The sequence below is a fragment of the Sarcophilus harrisii genome, chromosome 2, assembly GCF_902635505.1.
Source record: "Sarcophilus harrisii chromosome 2, mSarHar1.11, whole genome shotgun sequence".
In the NCBI taxonomy this organism is placed as follows: Eukaryota; Metazoa; Chordata; class Mammalia; order Dasyuromorphia; family Dasyuridae; genus Sarcophilus; species Sarcophilus harrisii.
Genome location: NC_045427.1, coordinates 379,360,199 through 379,377,594, shown reverse-complemented (window position 1 = coordinate 379,377,594; position 17,396 = coordinate 379,360,199). Strand labels below are relative to the sequence as shown.

At 34.2% G+C, this 17,396-nt stretch overlaps 1 protein-coding gene across 1 annotated transcript in view; it reads left to right on the top strand.

Annotated features, from left to right (window-relative positions):
- Positions 1–17,162, top strand: part of PRELID2 (PRELI domain containing 2) — an 88,197-nt gene extending 71,035 nt beyond the window's left edge. Inside the window, exons 6-7 of the mRNA XM_012551578.3 lie at positions 14,630–14,699; positions 16,236–17,162. Coding sequence (XP_012407032.1) covers positions 14,630–14,689 — 60 coding nt within the window. The 3' untranslated portion in view covers positions 14,690–14,699; positions 16,236–17,162. The remainder of the gene's footprint in view (positions 1–14,629; positions 14,700–16,235) is intronic.
- Positions 17,163–17,396: the final 234 nt, after the last annotated feature.

Genomic DNA, 17,396 nt, shown 5'->3' with positions numbered 1-17,396 from the left:
TTTTTTTTTTTTGGGGGGGGGGAAGACTCCACCTGAGCTATTAGTTTTCTATGCTAATTTTCCTACTCCATTTTTTGCTAATTTCAAAGATAAAAAGAATGGAATTTATGCTACTTACAAATCTTTATTATTCTATGTAACCATCTATAGTCTTTTTAAAGAGAATAGAGTCAGACCAAAGATGAAATCAGAAGCCATAGTCCTGGTAATGCTCATTTAAAATAGCTTGAAATTTGGGACTACTTTTGTGGGTTGTAAAACGACAGAGGTTATTTGATCTATGGGTATGTTATTGATCAGAGATTTGTCTCCTTGTTGGAGCACACCATGATGCATTGTAGTCTTGATGCTTTGAGACACAGTTTTATGGGGCTGGGGAAAAGGCATCTGAGTATCTCAGAACAGTCACTTATAAGGATTTTGCTTGTGGGGCTTATATAACAAAGACAGGTGGTAAATGATAGAGGATTTTTAAGATCCCTGATTCTTGTTATCTGAGTTTTGGTTAACTGAGATGTCATAATTGGCTTCCCTGGTTTTTTTCTGTACTCTTCTGGGTATCGTTGTTCTAGAGTCCTCCATGTATCAATATGTTCTTGGCTTCTCTATTTAGGCTAACTTCTAGTGACAGGTTGCTAGGAACCTGTATGAGATACAGTGCTAAAAAAGAAATGAAAACTCCTCGGTTTGGGGGAAAGATAGAAGAATTCTTGTTCACTATGGCTCCCATTTGACTGAATTCAAATTCTATACCTCCCAGATTTACCTGTGGGATTCTGTCCATTAGAAGTCAAGGTAGACTGGTTAGTGTTAAAGGAAAAAACAATCTCCTATTCATTTTAATCTGAGATAACTCAGAAAAATGAACACCTACTTGAACTGATAATTCATTTGCATAGAAATAACACCCTTCTTATTGATATAGCCTTAAGTTATATAAGATTTAAGGACTATTTTTAGTAATTTTCTTGTCCAGTATTTAAGTTGCAATAGAGTAAGAACTGTGTTAGGGTACAACAGCAAGGTTTGAGAGTCAGAAAATTTGGACTCAGATCCTAGTTTTGCCACTTACTATAGATAGGTAACCTTGGGCAAATCAGTTAAGTTCCCCAGGACTCAATTTCCTCATTTACAAAATGAAAGAATGAACTAGATGAGATGTAAGGTCTCTTTTAGCTCTAAATCTATGATCTAATAAACTTTAGAATTGAGCTACATGACTTAAGTCTCTTTTCACTTATTAATGTTGGCTTTTTATTAATGACTTTTAAAAATATTTTTGTTCATTTTCAACACTTGAGTGTATGTTGGGATTCCATCAGTAGGGGTACTTACTCTTGGTGCAGATTTTTTTTCATCCTGTGTAATTCTATAATTCTCATAGACCCACTATGTGTTAAAGTCCTTATTCTAAGTCTTTTTCCATTTTATAAGTATAATAATAACTATTACAATAATAACATTTATGCCGTGCTTTAACTTTTTTACTTTTGCAAAGCATTTTTCATAGGTTATCAATTTGATCCTTACAATAGCCCTGTGAGAAATGTGCAATTATTTTATTTAATTGATGAGGAAACTGAGATTTAGAGAAGCTAAGTGATTTGTCTGAGCAAATCAAGGCTATAGTTGATCTGTCCAATAATAATAATAATAGGAAATTATAAGGAAACTCATTGGCAGAGGAAATTCTTGCTTTAAAATGGAGACTATCCTTTCCACATTTTGTTCAGAAGGGAGAAGAATATGGCACAACTTTTGAATAATGTTTTCAACAGTAGGGTAGGTTTGACTGAGCCCTCTATTCTCTTCACCCAACCCCTGTTAACGAACAAGCATGCATTTTTAAATGGCTTTAAATATAGGGGACCAGCACAGATATTTGAAGGACAATGTGAAGCTACTTCCAACTCTTCCCTTTCAGTTAGTTGTATTTTCATTTGCTTCATGAATGGCAGGCAGTAGCTAGAAACATATCCTTAGACAATCTCATCAACCTAGATTCATAGAATCACAGAATTTACAGTTGGAAGGAGCCCTAGGGATCAGACAGTTCAATCCAAATAGATGAAATAGAATCTGTTTATTTAATAGATAAAGAAATTGATATACAGAAAAGGTAGATAGCTCCCTCAAGGTTACCCAGCTAGTTATAAGAAGAGGTAGGATAAAAGGACAAGTCTCCTTATTACTGCTTTAGTTTATAGACTTCTCTATTTGGCATTTGAAACTTAAAAACATGACTGTGCAATTTACCTTCTTAGCTTTATGATATATTAACACTTCCCTGGATTCCTTTAAGTTACAATCAAAATACCATCTTGTATTTGAAGCCTTTCCCAGCACCTTAATTCTAATGTCTTCTATCTGTTAATTATATCCTATTTTTTCCCTATATATCTTTTGTCTATCCTACATGTCTGTTTATTTGTTGTCTACCCCATTAAATTGTGAAATTCCTGAGGGCAGAAATTGTCTTTTACTTCTTTTTTTTTATTCTCAGGGTTTAGCACAATGTGCCAGTGTATCAGGGAACATAAAAGGCACTTAAAATATTTATTGATTGTTTGCAATTGTTTGGACCTATTTTGACAACACAGTTTTAATGTATTTTTGTTTCTGACATGGGCTAGTTTTCTCCCCATTAGCTAGTCTAGTACCTCTCCCCCACATCCTCTATGCCTTGGAGCTCTCGATATTAGTGCTGAACTTCATGTGGACACTTGGTTGGAGGGTTCTCAAACTTTTGTTTTCAGTATCTTTATCCTATTGAAAATTATTTAGGATCTCTCCAAAGCCTTTTTGTTTATCTGGATTATATTTATAGACATTTACCACATTGGAAATAAAAACTATTTTTGAATTTGTAGACCCTCTAAAAGGGTTTCAGAGATCCCCAGGATTCTCTAGACCATACTTTGAAAGCCACTGGACTTTAGACCATTACAGCTCAGAAATGCTAAACTCAAGGGATCCTCAAACCTCACTCTTCCCAGTGGTGGGGATTATAGGTCACATTCAGTAGACTTATGTTCTATTAAGACAATTTCTATTAACACACACACACGTGAATAAATAATACATATAGGAAACTCTGGTGTGTCAAAGAGAGTAAATAATGACATGAAAGAAAGAGATATTTTTCTTAAAAAAATGCATAAATAAGTGAATAAGTGATTCCATTTTTCCTCCTATTTCATTTTTTTAAAGGTATAAAGAAGCATAGAAATGTATTTGAATTTGTGAGCCTTAGGATTTTATTTTTCTGTATTTTTATTTTTTCAAACAAGGACCTTATCACAGCAGGTGTATTATCTTTAGACAATTATCTGTTACGGAGGTTTTTATATTTTTAATCTTTTGGTCATTTTCCTTCATGTAGTTTTCATTTTGATTGTTCTTGTTAATTTAAGGCATCAAATGTGTGATTTTTTTTTTAAGTTTTCTTAAACCTTGCCATGTGTTCATTGTTTTGCCACTTCACAGGTAATTTGAAGGATGAGAAATAAAGATGAGCAATCTTATTTATGTTCCTAATGGTAATTATAGCACTTCTGTTGTAAGTTGTAACCTGATATCCTGGTTAACCTCCAGAGGCTTTGTCTCTTGGAAATGAAAAGCTGTTCAGCTCTAACAGCTCCTTAGTACAAAGTGAAGGGCTCTCCTATCTTAGTATTAGGTCATCAACCAAAGAAATATAATTGGCAGTTTTTGTATTGAAGCAAAAATGTTTCCTACAGGTGAATGTTTTCCTTACAGCTCTGCTGGAGCATGAGGGTAAAGACAGATATAATCAAAGTTATAGCCAGGTGTTTCTGTCCTTGGGACCAATTCCAAGAGCATTTCACCTTGCCATATCAAAGTTTGAAGAATCAAAACTATTCCTATATATATACTTGGGGGTGGGGTGAGGAGAGACTGGAGAGTGAGCCCTTAGCCTTCCAGTTAGTGTTTTTCTCTATTCCAAAAAAAAGGTTAGGAAATCAACCTTAGCATGATAAGATAAGTTCTATGAATAGCAATTCCCTTGAATTTAGAATTCAGACTATCTTATATTGAGTGATTTGTTAAGAAGATATCTGTGAAAGTACCAAGTATATTCTTCCTTTCCATTAAGGACTATGGGAATTTCATATTCTCATTAAAAAGGGGGAAAAGTTTTGTAGCAGGAAATACAAATAAATCTGGATTATTGTGTCAATTTACTGTTCTGGCCTTGACACTTAAGGTGCAATGATTTGGGTTGCCTCTCAACACAAAAATGAATCATACTCAAGACCGAGTTTATAAACCTCTAAGGAAAAATTATATTATGTCATATATTCTAACAAGGTATTTGTATTTGATAAGGAGCCTACTTCAGATGCTCTGGAGATGTGATTATTCAAGGGACTCAGTAAGAAAAGTACCTTTACATTTTTCATAGACATTATTTATTTCCGCTTCTAAAGTCCCACCCTAATGTCTTGTGGTGTGGAGATGATTTTAAGTTCTTGAAAGCTAAGCTAGTAGGAGCAAAAACATTGGTAGTTCATATCATGTGGGAGAGATTTCAAAAATAGTTCCAGTGACAAACTGTATAACTGTTGTCTGAGGACCTTGATTCTGGATGAGCTCAATGAGATTCATGACCAATTTGCCTCTGGGGTGATGAATTTTTTTAATCATGGCCATTCTCCCAGCTACTAAGTGAGGGAGCGTGCTGCAATATTTATGATGAGGAGAGTATCCAAACCGACATAATCACAGATCTTTGAAGTATTATTTATCTACTTTGTACAAATTACAGCATGGGTGTGCTGGAAGAGTGCTGGATTCAGAATGAAAGGATAGGGGGAGGGTTCAAATTCCAGCTTTGCCATTTACTGTTTGTGTGGCCTTGGGCTAAGGGCATAAGCTCTTTGAACATCAGTTTCCTCCTTTATGCAGTGAGGTTGTTGGAACTCTCTTCTAACTCCAACTCCATCAAATCCTAACCTGTTGTTTCATCATGTTCTGGATATCCTCGATTCTCAAATAGTATATCAACTGATCATAAATGCTGGACTGGAGGAAGGGTTCCCCAAATGGTCCTGATGATGAACTATGTCTGTCTAAACACTAGTCTATTTACATTTGTGGAAGCATGTTTATTAAACGATTGGTCACCAAAGGATGATTTTGTTTCTTTTCTTTTCTTTTTTCTTTTTGGTGAGAGGAAGACAGCAATTCATGAAAGATTTCATTACAAAATTATGCATCTTTTGAAATATTGAAGTCAATACATATAATTTCACACCTTTATTATTATATCTAACATAGTTTCTGGAATATGATGATGGCCACATTTTCGCTCATTGGGGGAGGGACAAAATATTTTGAAGATAGAATTAAATTCACTTTAATTATTGATTCCCTCTATGAATATGTTTATATGCTAGGCCAGTTTACTCTAGTTTGGTTTAAAGTTGATGATTCCAGGTTCTACTCTGGAATTTCTCTCAGCACATGGGTCTTTCTTTTCCTGCACAAGCCTTCTTTCTCCCTCCCTCATGATTTATTCTTCACAGAATATACTTCCATGAGACCCTTTTCTCCTTCTCTAGTTGGCAAGTTTCTCCTGGACCTTCCATTTAGAGCCTTCATTTTTCTCCTCATCCTGTTCCTGACCTCCTCTGGACTTCAAAACCATGCCTCCATTCAGAATACCTAAATTTCCTGCTCACCCCTTATCCTTTTCATCTCCCTTTGTATATGTTGTCTTCTCCCATTGATAGTTCCTGCTCCTTGCAGTCAGGAACTATTTTTTTTGCTTGAGGCAACTAGATGGCACAGTGGGTAGAACACTGGTCCTGAGACACCTTACTAGCTGTGTGACACCAGGCAAATCATTTAATCTCTGCCTGTTTCCTCATTTGTAAAATGGGGATAATAATAGCACGCACTTAGCATAGTACCTCAATAGAGTAAATATTATATAATGTTTGTCATCATCACCATAATTATTGTTATATTACTTATATCATCTACATTTAACACAGTTAAATGTAACTTTAACACAGTTAAATGTAAATGTAAATGTTAACACCGTTAACCCATAATGAGAACTTAATAAATGCTTGTATTTTCTTCTTTGTCTTTATGAACATATAAGAGTACAATATTTGACAAAAAGTCACTTTTTATATAACATTTTTTAGGAAAATATAATATTTTAGGGAAATAATGAACAAAATATTAATATTAATGAATATTATGAAATTTTTAATAAATATTATGAAGTTTTAGAATAGTGTTTGGGGTTAATTTTATTCTTAGGATCATAGAAGTAAGGATTCAGAACTTGAAAGAACTATTGTGAAGACTGGGTTGAACTTTCTTGGGCAAACAATGACAAGTTAGCTTAAAATATCATAGGCTTCTAGATATAATGTTAAGATCTAGAGCAGGAAAGGATATCAGAGACCATAGTCTAGTTCTCTCATTTTACAGATGTGGAAACTTGGACTCCAGGAGACTAAATGATTTCCCCAAGAACATGCTGATAATAAATGGCAGAGCCAGAATTTAAATCCAGGTGATGCTATAGTTACTTCTTCCCTCCCCCATTCTTTTATTTACCTCATTTCCCAGAACAGATTCCAATTTAGATGTGCTTTTTTTTTTTTGGTTCTTTTTTTTTTTTTTTAATCTATGCAGTGGTTTTCCCTTTTGCTCTGATTTTTCTCTCCCAACATGATTCATAAAGCAATGTCTGTTAAATAAGCAAATAAATTAATTAAAACAATAACAATAACAAATCATTTATTAAGGGCTACTAAGTGCTAAGTATTTAATAAATATCATATTGGAAAGCTGGTTCCATTATTATCCCCATTTTACAGTTGAGAAAACTGAGGCAGATAGAAGTCAAATAACTAGTCAGGGTCCCACAGAAAGAAGTTTCTGAGACTGAATTTGAACTCAAGTTTTTCTAATTCCTGGCCCAGCACTCCATCCAGTGCATTACCTAGCAGTACTCCTATGAACATTTCCTCCTTGAAAGCTGATCTTTCCTACAATTTATTTTCTCTTCATCTATGCATTTTTATTTATTTATTTGTTTGTTTGTTTGGTTTTATAACTTTTTATTGAAAGAACATATGCCTGGGTAATTTTTTGCAACATTATCCCTTGCACTCACTTCTGTTCTCTCTAACTCCTCCCCTAGATGGCAGGCAATCCTATACATGTTAAATATGTCATAGTATATCCTAGATACAATATATGTGTGCAGAACCGAACAGTTCTCTTATTGTATAGGGAGAATTGGATTCAGAAGGTAAAAATAACCTGGGAAGAAAAACAAAAATGCAAACAGTTTACATTGATTTCCCAGTGTTCTTTCTTTGGGTGTAGCTGCTGCTTTCCATCATTGATCGATTGAAACTGAGTTAGATCTTTTTGTTGAAGAAATCCACTTCCATCAGAATACATCCTCATACAGAATCGTTGTTGAAGTGTATAATGATCTCCTGGTTCTGCACATTTCAGTTAGCATCAGTTAGATGTGCTTTAATTTGCACCCTAGTTATTTTGCTGAAAAGTTGTTCTTTTAGCATTTAAAAAAAAATTCAAACAACTCCTCAAAATTCCCATCTGAAAATGGCTCAGAACAGAAAGGGGGCAGTTCCATTAATAGATGGAAAGCTCCTTAAGAACAGGAACTGTCTTATTTTTTCTTTTATGTGTCCCCAATATTTTGCTCTGTACCTACGATGTTGTAGGTGCTTAATAAAATTTTAATTTATTATAAATAAAATTTATTTTAAATGCATGAGGGAGAAGACTATTAAAAAAAAAAGAGTCCTGATATGAATTCTTTCACCCAGTGTAGAATCCCTTTAAAATTGAAATACAAACTGGGTTCTGAATGCCTTTGCTTTCCTCTTTTTTTCGGTTGAAATCTTTCTCATTCTTCAAAGTCTATCTCTGATCCTACCTTACCAGTTAAACCTTCCATGACTACCACAACCCACATTGATTTGAACTTCTCTGAACCGTTATAGCATTTGCCTGACTGCTTATTTGAGTATTAAATCTTCTGTTGTCTTTGATTTTTTAAAATTAAATCTTCTGATTTTTTTAAAGTTGTTTCAATAGATCTTGTGTCTCAACAAGATTATAATCTCATGAAAGTCAGGGGCCATGTATTATTCATTTCTCTGTCTTTCTCTGTCTCTCTCTTTGTCTCTGTGTCATTGTATGTCTCTCTCTGTCTCTTTCTTTTCTCTTCTTTTTCTCTCAAATTTGGACAAACCTGTTAATTGAGTTTTGGAGTGGAAAATTTTGTTTTTTGCCTTTAACTATTAAAGTCAGATATGGTCTATTCTACATTCATTAGAAATTATATATCTCCCAGGTTTTTTTTTTTTTAAGTGGGGAAGTAGTAAATAGAAATTTTAATTTTTAACCTCTACTGAGTGAGCAATTACAGACAGGGATTTATTTCTTGGATTTAACGGAATCCTCTGATGCTTATACCCTTATTGAACAGATTAGTTCTGGAACCTTGTGAAAGAAAGGAGGGGGAATATCACAAGGAAACAAATATATTAAAAATGCCATACAGCTCAGTCAAGTCATCAGTCAAAAAACTGTTCTTTTCAAGGAACATTTATTTGATACCATGAAAATTAATAACAAAGCAAAAAGATTTGGATATTTGAATTAATTTTTCACTTTTCAGTTAGTTCTATAAAAACTGCCTAAATGAAGAAAGGCCCTAGTGTAGAGTAAATAATGACTGCAGAAGACTCCAAATACTGGGTTAACTTGATCTTGTCACACCTATGAGGGAGACAGAATTTATATGGGGACAGAGCATTAGGGATAATTATTTGGTCACGGGATAGAAGAATCATCAATTTCTCCTACCTGCTTCCCTGCCACAAGGAAATAAGTGTACAACTAGGGGCTCGTACTAAAAAAAGATTCTAAAAACCTGTAGTCCCTAGTTTTAAAGGCAGAGCACTAATTTTAGAGTTAGAGGACTCGAGTGCAAGTAAATAATAATAACTTCATCCTTTTCAAGGAAGAAGAATTAATAAGGAGAATTGCTACTTTGTACATGATTCTTCCTAATGAGAACACATTTTAGTCTGGAGAACTGGAAGAAAAGGGGCAGGGGTATGGCAACATCCCTGCTTTCAGAAAGGTGGACAGAGGAATACTTCAGTCTGGAGGACAAAGCTAGAAACAACATAAGGAAGTTGCAAAGCAGCAGATTTATGCCTTTCCTTATATTAAAATAGCAAACTTTTCTTAATTTCCTAACAAGCAAGGCTAGTTCCAAAGAATAATGAGCTATTGCCAGGGATAGGGGAACAGTCATTGACCCCCTCATTGAAAGCTTTGAATCTGACATTGGATAGCTACTTTATAATCTTTATAGATTATAGTTTATAGAGCTAGAATTGAAAGGAGCCTTAGCAGCTATCTAGACCAACTCCTTCATTTTACAGATGAGGAAAATGAGACCCAGAGGGATTGGATATGTCATAAATGAGAAATTCTTGTGAAGGCATGGTTTGGAGTAGATGGCTTCTAGGTCCTTCCCAGAGCTTAGATTTGGTGTTTTTTAATTGCTGTGTGATTCCAAGCAAGTCATTTCACTTCTTTGGGCCCACCTAGAAAATGGAGGTTATAATGTTTATACTACCTCCCTGGAAGGGTGGTTATGAACATTGGCTATTTACAAACCTAAAAACACATTTGAACTGTTATTTTTATTATCATCATCATTGATTTTTACATTAGGGCATTGTTCCTGAAAGTATGTAATTAGAGACTTTAGTGTGATAAGATACCAAAGATGCTCTCCATCACAATGCTTCTCTGAAATAATTAGCTCCCATGATTATATCATTTATTATTCAAAGGTCCAAGCTCTAAAAGACTAATAATAGTAGGGCAGATTACATCCCCTTTAAGCAATGACCAGTAGGAAAGCATTATTTCCAGAGGGGTCATACACCGATTTGTTATCATAGTGATAATTAAATGAACATTTCCATTTTGTTAAAGAGATCCCTTTAGAAATAGCTCTAAAAGACTGTTTCTGAAACTCTATGATTCCTCATTGGATTTAATGTTCCTATTGGAGACCTCCTCAATAAATCATAGTTTTCTCAAGAAAGCATCATGTTGATACTTATGAAAAGAGTTTTGACCTGGATTTAGCTGACTTTAGTTCCCAACTTCCCTGATTTTTCTTTCAGGCAGCCTTTGAGTTTTCAGTAATGATCAGTTATTGCTTAGGGACTCTTAAAATGGGAAGCTTGTAAAGTGTTTTGCATCTTAAAAGCTCTGCAGTTCTTTTAGGAGGGTATATTTGGCAAATGCTGCAGAGCAGCATTAGGAAAATGAGTCTATGAGATAGCCCACTTCCATGTTGTTTTGCAAATGGAGAAAGATTGCTTTGTAATAAAACAAAAAATCCTCCAAGGAGGAGGAGAATAATAAAATCAAATTGTTTTATGGTTTGTCAGTCCAAGAAGCTTTTAAGCCATATCTATATAAAGGAGGATGTTTAATGGAGCATCAGTGTTTGTTCTGTATTGGAAGTGCAGCAACGTATTATGAAGGGTATGATTTAGTGCCCTTAAGTTGGATCTCCTTGGGTAAAGATTTAGGTGTTTGAACTTTATTTGAAAGAACTATATCAAGTGGATTTTTACCTTTGACTATTTCAATATAACAAGTGTTTATTAAGTACCCATGGTGTATCAGTCACTGTGCTAGAAATTGAGTATACGAAGACAAAGATAAAATTGTCCCTGTCTTCAAGAATGTTGCATTCTATTGGAGGGATGCGGTAGAATCCCACATAGAATTTTAGATTTAAGAGATTTAAGAGATGAAAAGCTTAGAGGACTTACAGAACCCACTTTTATTGCCCATATTTTTACAGATGAGGAAATGGAACCACAAGAACTTTAAGTTCCTTGTGTCACAGAAATACCAAGTTTTGGACGTGGCCTTTGAATCTATATCCTTTGACTCTAGAACATCTAGTGTTCTTTTTATTAGACTAAGAATTTGATGAGGGAAGAGCATTAATGGTAGAGGTTGGTGCATGTGGTATGAGGGAAGGCCCCTTTCAGTAGGTGAACTGACCTTTGAAGGAAGCTAAGGATGCTTTGAAACAGAGATGAAGGTGAGCACTCACCAGGCATAGGGGAAAGTTGGAGAAAAGCTAGAAAGTTACAAGATTGTTGATAAATTCAAGGAATGACTAGCAAGTCAATATTGATAAAATGCAGTATGTGAGGAGAGTTAGATGAAATACAGGTGAGATGGTAAAGTTGAAGCCACATTGTGCAGTCTCCACATTACATGACTGACTGAAGAGTTTGCATTTTATCCTAGAGGTCATAGGGAGACACTTAAGGTTTCTGAGCAAGGGAATTATGTAGTCAGACTTTGATTTTCTTACTGAAAAGAATCTAAGCAATAGCTTGCCCTTTTCCATTAAAATTTTCTTTCTTTTCCCCCCTTTTTTCTTTTTCTTTTCTTTCCTTTCCTTTTCCTTCCTTCCTTCCTTTTATTTCTTTCTTTGTTGTCTTTTCCCTTCCTTCCTTCCTTCCTTTCTCTCTTTCTCTCTCTTTCTTTCTCCCTTCCTTCCCTCCTTCCTTCCTTCCTTCCTTCCTTCCTTCCTTCCTTCCTTCCTTCCTTCCTTCCTTCCTTTCTTTTCTTCCTTCTTTTTTCTTTTTTTCTTTCTTTCTTTCTTTCTTTCTTTCTTTCTTTCTTTCTTTCTTTCTTTCTTTCTTTCTTTCTTTCTTTTTTTCTTTCTTTCTTTCTTTCTTTCTTTCTTTTTTCTCTTTCTTTCTTTCTCTCTTTCTCTCTCTTTTTTCTTTTCTTTTTTTTTTATTACAGATTTGGTCTTACTCCACATGTCCTTTCATTCTGTTTCATTCTGTTACTAAAATGGTAATGGAAAAGGAAAAAAAGAGAAAAACCAACTGTCATATGGTGAATATAATTGATACAATAAATAATGTTTTTTAATTCCCAAGGCAAACCTGAAAGGCTTCAGTTATGTCAATTAGTGTTCAGTTCTGTAAATTGTGACCTTCTTTATTTAGACAGATGGGCATAGTTCACCCATTTCTCACTTTCTGTGGAAAAAGCAAGCTTTTTTTTTTTTTAATAAAGAAAGATCATCTAAATTTATGTGTTCAATTTTTTAAAAAAGGAACTTAAAAAGTTTTTGTAAAATTAGTATTGTCTTTATTGAGCTTATAACAGCACACATGGTTGTTTTTGTATAATAGTTTTTTTTTTTTTCCCTTAGGGAGAAAATAGAGCAGGTAGAGGACTCAAATTTGAACTGTTTAACAGTTTTTGCTCCTGACTTACATGAGAACTGAGCATTCCCCCCTCCCCACTGGAAATTTTGCTTTATTCTTTCCTTGTTATGTTTGTCACTTAATCAACCAGAAGATGTTGATGAGATGTTGTGCTAAGCGGTAGGGATTTAAAAAGCCAGTAGCATTCTAAAGGGGAGAAGGTTCACTTTTTGTTTGTATTTCCTTTGTCTGGTATAATGTCTAGTATGGAGTAGATGCTTAACCCTTGTTTGTTGATTGATTGAATCATAACTACTGGTTATCACCTCCCACCAAGATTAGAATGTCTTCATCCTTTAATTTCTGCTTTCCTCATTTGTGATTGTCTCAGGTACCTACTACATCTTGCCAAAGTCCTAAACATGCTTGACTTTATTCCTAGGCTATCTCCTTACCACCTTAATGCTACCTTGAATTACCATTTACAACTTTCCTTTCTCCTCCCTTCCCTGATTAGAGCCATAATCATACTAATTCTTTTTTGTTCTAGAAAAGATATGTCAACTTGTGGCCTACTGTACCACTCAGCATTTGTGTAACTTTCCAAATCAAAATATTCCCACCTGGATACCACTCCCCTATCTCATTGTCTTCCTCTATAATTATATAAATTATTTGAAGACAGTGATTGCCTTCATTTTTTGTATTTGCATTTCCTGTATTTAGCACTTATCATAGTTCTTGAGATATAATATTGATAGCTACTTTTTCATTCATTAATTCATTCATTTTTCAGTTTCTTCCATTTGAATCATGCCTTTTTAAGCTTACCCTTAATTCTCTTAATAAAAGAGAGACATTTAGCCTTTCCTTCTTTTTCCTGCATCTATCCTCTGACTTCCTTAGGGCATAATTTTAATCATATTATTGTTTATACTTTTCTGTGACAAATGCTTACTGTGTAACCTGGACAAATCATTTAACCTTTGTAAGACTATAAATTTCAGAAGTGAGGTGGCCTGCATTGGGAGGATTTTGCTTCTCTGAGAGTTCTCTCTATCAATTTCAGCTTATAATTTTTAATTTTTTTCTGTGAGGCATCCTTCTCTTATTGCTCTGATTCATGGCCTTGTGATAACTGTGCCAAGAAAGTAGTGGTAGCCACATAGGCTCTTTCCATATTTGTACTGCTCTCCAGTGAAATACAACTCTGTCAGGCATCTCCCCAGGATGGAGTTTATTTTCTTAATGATCTTCAGGATTTCTTTTATTTTCCTTCCTTCCTTCCTTCCTTCCTTCCTTCCTTCCTTCCTTCCTTCCTTCCTTCCTTCTTTCCTTCCTTTTTCTTCTCTCTCTCTCTCTGTCTCTCTCTCTCTGTCTCTCTCTCTCTCTCTCCCCCTTCCTTCCTTCCTTTTTATTTTTTGGTATTTCTTATTACATCATTCCTTCCTATCGGTTCTCGGAGAAGAATATTATCCCATATTTAAGCCTTTTCTGTAGCGGAAATTTGAGGCTCTGAGAAATGATTTGCCTCTAATCTCATGCAGCCAGTTAGTTGTCTGTAGCAACAAGGCCTAAAACACAGTTTTTCTGATTCCCAGGATAAATCTCCCTTTGCTTTAGACACCACACTATCCTCCCCCCCCACACACACTTTTTTTATGCTTTTGCTAAGGTAGCTGTATGCCCTTTGTATTTTCCACAACACTCCTCCTTAGGGAAGAAAGACTAAGTGGGGAAGAGATTTATAGTTTTGTTTTATAGTTAATATGTTTGCAAGAGCTAGAGGCAAAGGGAGGAAGAGGGGAAGTTTTCATTGTTTCTTTCCTTTCAGTACCTCTTTCAGTCTCGTTACCAGATGTCAGAGCTTCACTTCCTCTTTACCCTTGCTTCATACAGTTCCTCTCTTTCAAGACACATCTTTAGCATCATACATGAGACTATTCCTGATCTTCCCTAAATTCCAAAGCTCTAAATATATGCTCACATTTTTTCCCCTTATTTTATGCTGTATTACATGTACTTATTGTTTATACATGTACTCATTGTCTTTTCATTAGAATGTAAATTCCCTATGGGGAAGGATTGTTTCATTCTTTATACTTATATTCATAGTGTTGAATATAGTACCTGGGACATAGCTTGTTGATGGATTGGAAATTCTATATTTGTAGCACTGTGATCAATCTAATTCTTTGAAACTGAAAACATGGCTAAATGTTAATAACTTTGGACTCCTTGAAGGAAAAGCATCTGCTAATTATGAAAGTATGTTTATATTAAATATAGCATACTGATTTTTTTCTCCCTCATTCTCACAGGGAATTAGAATAATGGAAACTCTTCTGAAAGAACAGTGTGGAACCCCCTTATCTGAATAAAAAATGATCAGTGAGTATCAAAATCAAGGCTTCAATTACTTTAACCAACTATTTATGGTAAGCTTTATTGAATCAGAATTATGGCTTTGTGCTCTGAAGCCTACTTCACATGTGTGATGTGTCATTACCTGTTCAATGTTTTTAATTTGCATTGTTCTTCGCCAATATTTAGGATCATAGTTGAATTTGATTGAATATTGGACAACTTGTTATAGTTCTGCTGCTCTGAACATGGCTTGTATATACAAGAAAATTCTCAGGAAAAAAAAATACTCTCAGTGAACTGGGTCTCATGAAATTTTTAAGAATAATAAAAAGGATTTTAAAAACTATGTGTAGAAAAAGAAGGAGAATAAAGAAGGCCCACTGGTAAAGATATTACAGATGCCATAGAAAACAGAGGTGAATTTAAGTATTGGAAACAAAATCTAGCTACTTTAAATGAGATCAAGTTTCTAGTCCCAGATAAGAAACTACATTGCAGGATACTGAAAGAATTTACAGATCCTAATTATACAATTATTGTAAGTAATTATCAGTCAAAGAAAATTTATTAAGCACCTATCCTATCATATAGCAGGTAGACACTGTTCTAGCCATTTGATGATACAAATGCAATGAATTAAATAATCCCTTATCATAATTCTATCTATTGAGAAATCCTGGAATTGGATGCTGGAGGTGGTCCTTTCTTTTGGACTTCCTTGTTCATTTGATACCATTGATTGTAGACAAAAAAATTGGAAGGTGTAATGTTCATCCTACTTTATTGAATTCTGTAAATTGTGAGTAGTTTTGATTGAAATTTTTCTTATAGGATAAACTGGGATGCCTTATTTAAAAGTGCTAATTATATCCATGATCTTAAATTATTCCTGTTCCTATTTGTTACTGGTGAGAACTATACTGTTAAAATTGTTCTTTATCTTACTGCCAAATAATATTACTTTTTACTCTTAAGTGTTATGCTCATGTTCTGGAATACTTTAAAGAGTTTTTAGTTTTAGTGGTACTTTAGTATGTCTAAAACTCATTTGAACAACTTCACCTATTCTTCAAGGGGTATTGGAAGACTAGAAGGTTGTTTCATCATGGGCCAAAATAAAGGTATATAAATCTCACCAGCCAATTTGCTTGTGACATTGCTGCTGACAAATCCATTTGACATGTTTTGATTCCTTGTCAGTTTTGAATAAAACAAATAGTTCTGGCATCTACTTGTTTATGCTTCTGATAGCTGAGAGAACCACTGATTATTGGAATTTGATAACATAGCAAGGTACTATCACTATGATTAAGATCTCAATTTGAGGTATATCTTACTATTCATTTAGCTATTATTATTGTGAAGTCAGAGTTAATAAAATGAGGTGATGATTTTGATTTAAGATCATTCATTACTCAACAGAAATGTAATTTCTCCAAGAATAGCCCATAGTTATAGAATTCATGTGACTCGAGTTGCTGCAGAAAAAAAGATCAAATAACTATTGATTAAAAATGTATATTTTTTAGCTGATAAAACCTGCTTTCTTTGCCTTACTAGGAGGAGTTGAGTCCATGTCTACAATTACAAGAGAACGATGCCTTTGTTGCCACTACATTTCCAAAACTTTTGGGTATTCCAGCCATAAAGCAAGGAAGGCTCAAAGATATGATATGGACAGCTTGAAGAAAAGGCATTAGCCTTCTACTAATATTTAACAGGATGCCTTCTTCTAGGAGTATAATTCTTTTTTCCAGTTGCTATGAGAAAATGTGACTCTTGTGGATCTTCAATTTGAATTTTATTTGAATTTGAATTTTTTTTTACTTTGAAAATGAAAAAGACATGATGCTTAGAATAATGTTTACTAATTAATAATGCCTCATATTGTCCCTATAATTCTCTTATTCCATAAAAGCAACAAGTATTGTTTCAGAAAAATTGTGGTCTTTCATGTGCATAGAATGTCACTGTAGTCATAGGATCATGTAGAACTCTTAGATAAAGTAAGGAATTATATTTTGAACCTGAGATTGCATGTGGTAACCAGGCTTTTGTTGGACTATGTTAAAAACAAATCACCTTCAGAGTGCCTACATTATGATGGTTTAATATCTTTTTTATAACTCTCAAAAGAAGCACATTTTCCATTTTTCCTATAATAATAATTTTATATTTTGATATTCTACCTAAACTCATGATGTTTAGTAGAACATTAGGTTAAATATAAGGAGACTTGAATTTTGGCTTTTTTCTGACTCAGATTACTTAACTAATTTTAATTTCTTTATTTGTTAAATAGGATAAGCCTTGCCCTCCCAGCATTTTTCAGTTGTTGGGAAGCAATGAAAGAAACAAGCATTTTATTAAGTGTCTACTATGTGTTAGGCAATGCTAAGAGCATTACAAATATCTTGTTTTATCTTTACAATAACAGAGGAAGATAGGTGTTATCTTTATTTTATAGATGAAGAAAGGCAAATAGTGGTTAAATGACTTGCTTAGGGTTACACAACTAAGAAATGTTTGAGGCTGGATTTGAACTTTGTTCTTCCTGGTCGGATAGGCTCAGTGCTCTATTTTCTGTGCCATCTAGATCAAGTTGGATAATAGACACGAAAATGCTTTGAAAAAATGAAGGCAATACGTTTCTTTCTTTCTTTTTTTAAAATTAATAATAACTTTTAATTTTCAAAATACATGAAAAAACAGTTTTCAGCA